The 10031-nt window shown below is 31.2% G+C and overlaps 1 protein-coding gene across 1 annotated transcript; it reads right to left on the bottom strand.

The window, feature by feature from the left end:
• Positions 1-4837: 4837 nt before the first annotated feature.
• On the bottom strand, positions 4838-9486 carry LOC132734340 (large ribosomal subunit protein mL42-like). The gene is made up of 5 exons (XM_060721069.1): positions 9366-9486; positions 8428-8491; positions 7607-7691; positions 6808-6959; positions 4838-5534 (listed from the first exon to the last, which is right to left on the bottom strand). The coding sequence occupies exons 1-5, from the start codon at positions 9484-9486 to the stop codon at positions 5480-5482; spliced, it is 477 nt and encodes a 158-aa protein (XP_060577052.1). The 3' UTR covers positions 4838-5479.
• Positions 9487-10031: the final 545 nt, after the last annotated feature.

Genomic DNA, 10031 nt, shown 5'->3' with positions numbered 1-10031 from the left:
CACTTTGTCCCTTCCCATCCCATCCTGATTGTTTCCTCCAGTATTTTAGAAACTAATACAGAAATTAATTTTCAACTTTAAAAAATAATGTGAAGAGTCATAAATATGCTCAGTAGAGCAATTAATATCTCTTCATTGCAAAGTTTATGAGTTTTGCACCATTTGAAAATGCATACAAAGGACTTAAATATATCTTAAACCACATGTTAAGGTATGCGATTGAAAATAAAAATGTATATGAATGGTTTTAAGTTAGCTCAGCCGGCCCAGTTTAACAAATTTGTATAGGTTTTTGACAAAGTTATGGCCCTTTTTTACTTAAAAAATGTCCTGTAATTTACATTTTACTATAATATTTATAAAACTGGACAGGTCTTTCTTCTTGCCAGAGACAACCTCCTTTTATATGCATTTTATGCCATGAAAATTTCTCCTTTTTCAGCCTATCGAATCTAATTCTATCATTGAAATAGGTGGGGGAATGAGTTGAATTCAGGGAAAATATTTTACAGAAAATTAAAGGCATTTTATTTAAATTACTTATCAAAGGTCAGTGTTTGCTTCTTATCCTTTTTTTGAAAAAAAGGGAGAAGTAGTTAGTTGTTAGTTGTGTAAGATTAGGCTCTTGGTGCAACTTTAGAAAATTTGTTGCTGTTTTATTTTTTTGTTAAATATTTTAGTGCAATGTTTAGGTCAGTTGGTTTAAAAGGGTGATGAAAAATCTGTGTTTACGCATTTTTACATGCTCAAAAATTTCCATATGCACTACACAATTGTCATATATCCCTTAAAATTTCTTTCTGTTTGGAATTTTATATGATTATTCTTTTGCTTTACTTCAAATATTTAATGGCAAAAGGCATTGAGATTTATAAATTGACATTTTCTTCTGTTAAAGATCAGTTTTTATTGGTTTTATCAGATCGAAATTTTTATATATATATTTTTTGTGTGCTGATTTTCAATGTTTTTTTAATATCTGATATTGACTAAAGAATGATTTTTAAATTATTTTCATAGTAATATATTAATATGTATATTGTGAAAATTGTAAATAATTTTAAAATTTGTACAGAAAAATTATACAATGTATGTTATTAAGATATGAGGATTCAGGGCATGGTATGAGTGTATATGAGTAAAGAACTGCACTGATCTGCAATGGACATACAAAGATGTTTGAATTATAAAGAAGTAACATATCAATATGATGAGGATGTTTCTTTTAGCCTACTAAAAACAGATCCATATTTTTTCATTGAATTATGTTCCAATTATGAACATGTTAAAAATATCAAGAAAAATTTAGGTTAATTAAAACAGAAAATTGTTTTCTTACTTTACCTTGAAAAGAAAACTGGTAGCACAAGCTTTAGGGGTTGATGTTCAATTCTACATGTAGATAATTTATTTTTTCATAAATGTATGTTTTTATGGAATCATGTAGCAATTTTAGATGGTCATTTTGATTTTAACAAAACAAGTTCACAATGATCTCATAATTGTTGGCATTGTAGTTTTATTGTTTAAGTATATTTGGGTTACTCAACAGAGATAAAAGATTTTGTTAGGGATTTATAAATTAGTTTATTGTAGGTTCAGAGAAGTAAAATTCTTTCAATACTCAAGACAATATGTTCAGCTTTGAGATTGGTAGAAATTTTTTTGGCTTTTTAAACCAGCTTTTCTGAAAGAAAATATTGGTTATTAGATTGGCGAACATCAGCAAGCCGTATAAACAATTTGAGCCGCGTCACAACAAAACCAACATAATGGGTTTGCGACCAGCATGGATCCAGACCAGCCTGCGCATCCGCGCAGTCTGATCAGGATCCATGCTGTTCGCTATCAGTTTCTCTACTTGTACTTGTGACGCGACTCATATTGATTATTAGATTGGTGAACATCAGCAATCAATTTGTTTTGTGTATAACTCTCCTAAATGTCTTAAGCTTTCAAAGAAGTATTGTCTTGAAGTTTCCAAGTAGATATTGTCAGGGTTTTGTGATTTGATAGGGGTTTTTTTTGTTGTTTTTTTATTCGCATAACAAATAGAGAAATACTTTTCTGTGCGCAGCTCCTTCATTTCTCTAAGAGATTGTCACCAAACTTTAACAGAATTATTGTCATTTAGTGCCCTTGTGTTTTGGTGAAAAATTGTAGCCCTTAGTTGTTGCTTTCCCTTTCCCTTATAGTAGTAACAGAGGAATACTCTTCTGTATATAAGGCCAGACATTTCTGAAGGGATTAACCTATTATTTTTATTGGCTGAAAACCTGGTTTTTGCATTCCTGTTTCTTGTTGTTGTCTTTTTTATTCATTGGATACATACTCATTAAAAGTAGGTAACATGGACATATTATTATCTTTTGGGCGACAATTTTCCATGGTTGTGTCATCCTAAGGAATGAAATCCTTGAAACTATCTTATTTGGCATTAATTGAATCTTCATAAATAAACTCATTTCATATACAAGTACGTAGTTCCATGTCCAACAATAAAGAGAAAAAGAAATATTGTTCAAAATGATTGAAACAACCATTTTTTGTTTTGTTCTTATTTTTTTTTTTTTTCAAAACCCTTATTTTTTGACAGGTCAAAATAAAGGGAAAGTATTCAAAATATTTCTACAATTTTTTTATAATTAGCATAACTGTTTAAAGCAAACACAAAAAGAAATCCAGAATGCAGAAAAGGTATACTTTTAAGTCATTTTAGGGAAGATTATGAAATAAAAATGTTGATTTATTTGAAATGTTTGAGTCATCTTTGTGTTTATGTCAATAATTATTATATTTTTGTAAATTTTAATATTTTATGAAGTTTTAAAATTTTAAGAAAAATGAGTAAAAATACTAAAAACTAATAAGTTGATTATATATTGTGTCATTGGAGATGTTATGACAAAAGTTTATTTATTTTGTTGGTTTTTAAGACAATCCAACATTGTAAATGTCATATGGTGAGTTTTCAACTTTACTGGTGTATGAAGAAAGATCTTGGGGTGCACCCCGTCTATGCATTATTTCAGTCACAAGTAGGCTGCCAAGGAGAATCCCCATCACATGGTTAGCTAGATGGATAGCTACAAACAATGTATTCATAGGCAAGTTTCAAACCAACAACATTGTAGTCAGCAAACTAAACTACTAGTATTCTATCAATTTATTTACTGCCTTGCCAGAAATCGATGTTGTAATATATAGAACTCTGTAACTCATGGAAAGGATTTGTTGGGATAAACTTTTGTCAGGTCTTAAATTCGTGAATTGACCTATCCACACAAAAAAACACGAAAATTTGTGCCCAACGAATAATGATTTCACAGTATTCTATCAATTTATTTACTGCATTGCAAAAGTTCCGATAGAAATGGTTATGGACTGATTTTAATTTGTTAATTCTGTAGTTTTTTAGCTCGACTTTTCTATGAAAAGGGGAGCTATCCTACTCGCCCCGGCGTCGGCGTTGGCGTCACACCTTGGTTAAGTTTTTCGTACCACCCCACTTTATTTCAGAAGTATTACAAGTATGGCTTTGAAACTTACCATACTTGTTCACCATCATAACCTCCATCTACAGACAAGAGTACATAACTCTGTCAAGGTTTTTGACAGAATTATGGCCCTTTTTTGACTTAGAAAGTGTATTGAGCTTGGTTAAGTTTTTTGTACCACCTCACTTTATTTCAAAACCATTGGAGTATTGCTTTGAAACTGACCATACTTGTTTACCATCACGACCTTCATCAACAGACAAGAGGACATAACTCTGTCAAGGTTTTTTGACAGAATTATGCCCCTTTTTGACTTAGAAAATACATTGAATATGGGTAAAATCCACTTATTGCCTTAACCCTTTGAGATATTGCTTTGAAACTTTTAATGCTATTTCACATCATTACCCCCATCTGTACGCAAGAGAAGGTAACTCTGTCAAGGATTTGTTTTAAAAATTAAGGCCTTTTATCGACTTAAAATCTTGGTTAAGTTTTTAGTACCAGTCCACTTTTTGACTGAACTGTTTGAGATATTAATTTGAAAGTTGGAATACTTGTTTACAATCATGATTCCCAAACATGTCCAGGAGAAGGTAATTCTGTCAAAGATTTTATTTGAATTATGGCCCTTAACTGTCAATGTTTTGTATTATAGGCAAGCACTAAAAAACTTAAAAAATCTAAAAAAATTCATTCCTATCCACTTGTTCACTTTACCATAAATTATTATTATCACACAATTCAGTAAAATAATTCTTCACTAAATATCTTAATGCTCATGGCCATTGTTCACTTTAAAAATACAGAGATTCTTGTATTGCCTTTTACTGCAAAAACTTTTTTTATTGGCAAGCAATAAAAAAGTCGAGCGCGCTGTCTTACGGACAGCTCTTGTTTTTAATGGCTTCAGCCATATTTATAATACTTGAGACAAATGTTTATTGACAAGTTTTTATCTCATCAAGACAAAAGCAGCATTTAATAAAATCAATGTCACAGCAAGGTGATGTTAAGATTCAGCATTGTAACTGAGTAATTTTGGAACTGTTACTGCTAATGAGGCCAGTCCAGTCCAGTTCATATCCATACTGTCTTACTAGATTATACTGCTCAGCCTGCTTAATGATTAATATTTTGATAATCTTAAATCAGTTTAGTTAAAAAAATGTTTTATTGCATTTAATCTTTACATAAATACATTAAAGTTACATGAATGATACAAAAACAATATATACCGTATGACAAATGATATCTTAAATCAGTTGAGGGGTTGTTGTTGTTGTGTGATTTAAATAGAAATTAACTAATTTCCTTAAGATATATAAAACAAAGTCATGTTCAGTATTTGATGTTATTTTATTGAACATAATGTTTTGATAAGGTGTACAAAATATAATGCTAAACAGAACAAATAACATCATAAAACAAACATACACACTGTTGAGTACATGAATCCAGATTGACCGTTTAAATTTTTTACATGCAACATCAACTACAGTCCATAAAAAGGTGTATACATGTATTTAAGGTTCACTCACAAATAATTTGACCAGACTTTTTATTTAAGTAAATGAAATTAAATTTAAACAAATGTGATTCTTCATTTTGTTTGAAACCATTAAGATAAAAAAAATATTTTAGTGTAAGAAAATACAAACATACATTTTACCTGTAAACACATCATAATTTAAATAAACTACATACATCATAGCAACTCTTACCTTGTTTAAATGGACTTGTCCATCTTTCAATCTGGACAAAACCATTCATGATTCATAAGAAAATGTTAAAAATATGCTCTTACTGAATAGTGAAAAGTGCAGACCATTATCAGATGGCATGAAAGTGCCGACAGATTTTGGTCTGCACTGGTTGTATGGGTAATTAAATAATTCCATTTGAACTAAAAGTATTTAATTGTTGCAAATTATAAATGTAACACAGAAAGGAAATATGATATAACTTTAAAGAAACAAAGTTTAAATAGAATCTCTGTCTTTAGGTGGGTTTCTTTTCTTGTATTTCTTTTCTGGCCTGTAAAATAGATATGTTGACATGAGATTTAAAAGATGTTTGAAAGGAACAAAGTATAATTAAACCAAAACTACTTCACTTTGAGACAGTAATGCATCGATAATTTCTTTCGTTTAAATAAAACGAATTCAAGGTGAGTAAGCAATGCAACTTATTTTGAATTACACTGCCTTCATTATTTCATTTTATTACTTTTTTCAAATTATTCATATATTGCTCCACCTTCAGTTGGGATAAAATCGCTTATGGTTACTATTTTACTTTATCTTTAAATAGTTACACATAAAGACAAACCCATATTGTCAATTAACCAGTAGTAAACTTTTCAAAGAGGAGTTCCATTTACTGACAAATGAACAGTACACTCATGCCCAGAACAGACCTGGGGATGATTACATTGATCAGTAATTGATTGAATTACAATTACTTTCAGATTTTGTTGTAATTGATTAAGTTTGATTACTCAGACTTGCCTCTGTAATCAATTAAATTACAATTACTTTAAGCAAGTAATTGATTGATAATTGATTACATTCAATGTACAGTAGAATTCCTACTTAAGATCACCCCAGAAATAAGACCACCCCACTATTAAGACCATATTTAAAAGGTTCTTTATGTCAATGGTCACATGATTCATTCTTAATTTGCAACTGATATTAAAGTCAACACCTGTCTAGATCTTAAATTTGTTGTTATGATCTGGTTGAATCCTCTCTTACATGACACTTGATTTCACAAGGTGTGAAAAACAGTTATTATTGGGTTACTGTATGAAATAAGGTCAGAAGGTAAATTTTAGAGTGGTTTAATGTTGCTTTCAGCACATTTATTTTGTGAAGAATTAAATTATATTGAAATCAGACTAAAGAGGAGATAATGTTAAATTTCTTCAGAAATATGCTTTTCTCTCATCAGATTAAATACTTTTGGTCTAATGGTGGTCTTAATTGAGGATTTTAACAAAAGTTAAACTGTATCATGTAAAATAAAAATTGAATTTAAATAGTTTCCTGTTAAATCTGAAAGTAATCAATGTCAATCAAATTGTAATCATAATTACTGACTAAATTTAAGCTGTAATTGATTAATTACAATTAATTTAATCAATTTTGGCAAGGTAATTAATTACATGATGATTACAGTGTAATCATGCAATCAATTACAAAATCAATGATTGCGATTAATGATTACCCCAGGTCTGGCCCAGAAAAAAGAAAACAAAATACTGTTTTAAGAAAATATCAAATGTACAAGAGATGTTTTCACATACTTTGGTAACCATTGATGTTTAGTTGTGTAAGTTATAGCAGCAAGTTCTGGTATGCTTGGCCCTTCTGGTCGGAACCGTGTCAGATAGTCCTGTACTAATTCATCCTTCAAAATGGTTCCCTGCTCAACTTCCTTCATGTCATATTGAACTGGCTGAAAAATTGTTAATTATCATTATTAACTTTATCTAACTCAACAGCCTAATACATGTTTATGTAGTCATGACAAATTTTAGCCTCTACCTGCTTATTTATGGACTTTCATAAACTTGAATTTGAAAAATACACATAGTAAAGCAGCGCAGCTAATGTAAGCCTGACAACACTGTCCTAAAATACATACACTTGCCATTATCACCATTTCACCATCTCATGGTTATGAATGTATTACAATGAGTTTGAACACTTATAAATATACTGAGTTGTCCATGTCTAATCACATGAAGATTGAAGTGCTACGTATTTCAAAATTGGCTCGTTTTCATCAATTGGTCAGGGATCAATTTTTCAATCACTGACCACTAAACATATAAGTAAAAGTATACATGTTGAATAGTATCGTTATGACTCTTGACTTTGTCACCCTATTTGTTATGGTGTTGTCTTTTTTGCATACTTTGTTATTAAAAAGGACCAACAAACATACACTAGAATCTAGACAAATTAAATGATCAACCATTAAACCACAAATTTATTTCTGACAACTTGTCATCAAACATAATATCATGGTTAAACAAATTTCCTATTATACTTATCAGTCTAACTCAAGCCAAGGTAAGTAACAACTTAAGTGTGATATACCTTTGTATGTTCATATGGATGTTCTGGTTCAGGATGCCAACCAATTAAAGTTCTCCCATCTGCTGACATACCTACTCTTGGTAATCTGTCAATACAAATTTTTTATTGAAATCTATTGTTTTCTTTGTGTTGTTGTTTGTAAGTCAAATAACTGTTCTGGAATTAAGGATGCATTAGCAGGAAAATGTTTATAAAATTATGCTTGAAATAAGGTTAGAATTAAAACAACACAGTTACACTTTTCTAATTACAGCAATACATGACATATTATTCAAATTTTTCATGATGAAATTATGATGGTATCCTTCAGACACAAGAAGGCAGCTTGGTTTTTTTGTTTGTTTGTTTTGGGTTTTACGTCACATCGACACAGTATAGGTCATATCGCGACGTTCCAGCTTTACTGGTGGAGGAAGACCTCAGGTGGCTGGTGCCCTTCCGTGTATTATTTCAGGCACAAACGGGCACCTGAGAAGAACCATCGACGTTCTGTAAGCTAGCTGGAAAGCTTCCTCACATGAAAGAATCCAAAGTCCCTGTAGGGATTCAAACCCACAGCGGTGAGGGGCAAGTGGTTTGAAGTCAACGACCTTAACCACTCGGCCACGGATGCCCCAGGCAGCAGGTAAATCCATCAACAATTAGAAAGGCAGCTGAATGTTAATATCATCACATCATTTGTTTCTTTCAGGAAATTACCTCAATTACCGGATAGATTAACTAGTTTTAACTAAGCTTAAAGGCCTATTGCACTAAATTATTTAGGATAGCTGAAAACGTTGCTTCAAATTTTTAGACTAAATTTATTTCAGATTGTTTACCTTGAACTATGGTCAGGGTCATCTGAATTGCTTTTTGAGTGAGAACTCCTGCTTATCAAAGCACCTGAAATATAAAGTAAGATATTAATTATTGTACACGAAAGTTAAAACCCTGGTCCGCAAGGCGGCCCATGCTTTGGCTTACCCATCTTCAGACTACACGTATATATTTAAAAGGAAATCAAATAAATAACAAAAAATATATAGATTTCTAAACCTTTTGATTCATTTCTTGTTGGGCATTTCCATTTTTTTTATGTAATTCAATTATAACTGGCGGGGTATTCTGACAACGGTATAATCACAACTCTACAGCTTAAGAATAATTGTCTATCGATATGCGTTCCGATAGAAAACGGAAGCATTGCATGAAATACCAAATGACAACTTAAAAACAGAAAATGTAAATGAATGAAAGATGGTTTTTTTGTCTGACTTCCCCGTTCATAGGCTTTGCCCACTTTCATTATATAAAATGCATGTGCTGTAAACTAGTGTGAGTTGCTGAAGGGTAGTTCTGGCTTCCATAACTTTATATGTCGCTTTTATTTTGACGTTGCGACAGTAAACAGGTCTAGCAATACTATAAAACATGTTCGCTGAAGTTTCTTTAGCTAGCTGATGGGTTGTTAGCATCTTACAAAGACATCTGATGAGTTCACAAGTGCTGAACATAATCGGTAAGGTATGTCCCAAAAGAATAAATAATAAACCAAAAAGAATGTTGAAGATTTTATGCGTAGGAATTGACCACGAAGGCCGCAGAACGATATTATTTCTTAAATAAAATGTAAATTTACATGACCTCTGTATTCACATATCGCGAAAATGAATGACTATTTTAATTAATTCATATATTCACAAATCAGAAAAGTCTCAATAATGACTCATCCGAATGAAAGAGTCTAATGCAATGAAATACAATAAGATATACTGACATCTATGTATAAATGATGCTCTAGAATAGCTTTTTGCTGTCCGAAGTACAATTTTCATGGAGGACGCCATATTTGTTGTTGTTGTTGATGGGTCAAAGAGAACTAAATATTCCTGTACCATATAATTTGAGGTTTCAAAGAACCAAATGTTACTACCATATCTATAATGTCTATATGGAATATATCTGAATTTTAGATTGAAAAGGTAATCAAAATAATTAAAATTTTTGAGAGATTTCCGTCAAAATGTTATTTCTGATTGTAATTAAATTATTTGTAATTTGTAGTCCTGCTAGTTGACTTCTTCCTGGGTGTTATAACAAAAAATCACACCTGTGTACATTTTTGAAGTTGGAAAAAGAAACCAACCACAAGTGTAATTTGAACCCATGACTTCGGGATTTGGATTTTGTTGCTCTACCACATACATCGCTTTTTCTCCTCCGTATACATGTTTCTGAGACATAGCCCAAACAAGAAATATGTTCACCAAAAACCTGACTCAAACTAGGCAAATCTCAAATAAAGTTTCAGCTGTCTATAGACTGTCATGTTAGATTAAACTGAGATATTGTGAAATGGTACATAATTATATTTTGCTCTCCAACAAAAGAAAATATTACTGCCTCTCTCCTCCTTATCCACACAAGTTATTCAATCAGTTTA

The sequence above is a fragment of the Ruditapes philippinarum genome, unplaced genomic scaffold (assembly GCF_026571515.1).
Source record: "Ruditapes philippinarum isolate M1 unplaced genomic scaffold, ASM2657151v2 ctg642_1_1_1_1, whole genome shotgun sequence".
Lineage (NCBI taxonomy): Eukaryota > Metazoa > Mollusca > Bivalvia > Venerida > Veneridae > Ruditapes > Ruditapes philippinarum.
This window is presented reverse-complemented; position numbering and strand designations above follow the sequence as displayed.

Coding starts and splice junctions, on each gene's coding strand:
- LOC132734340 (XM_060721069.1), bottom strand. CDS start 9,486: ATGGTACAGGAATATTTAGTTCTCTTTGACCCATCAACAACAACAACA. Junction 6,960..7,606: donor ATCCATATGAACATACAAAG/GTATATCACACT, acceptor ACAATTTTTCAG/CCAGTTCAATATGACATGAA. Junction 5,535..6,807: donor AAACATCAATGGTTACCAAA/GTATGTGAAAAC, acceptor TCTATTTTACAG/GCCAGAAAAGAAATACAAGA.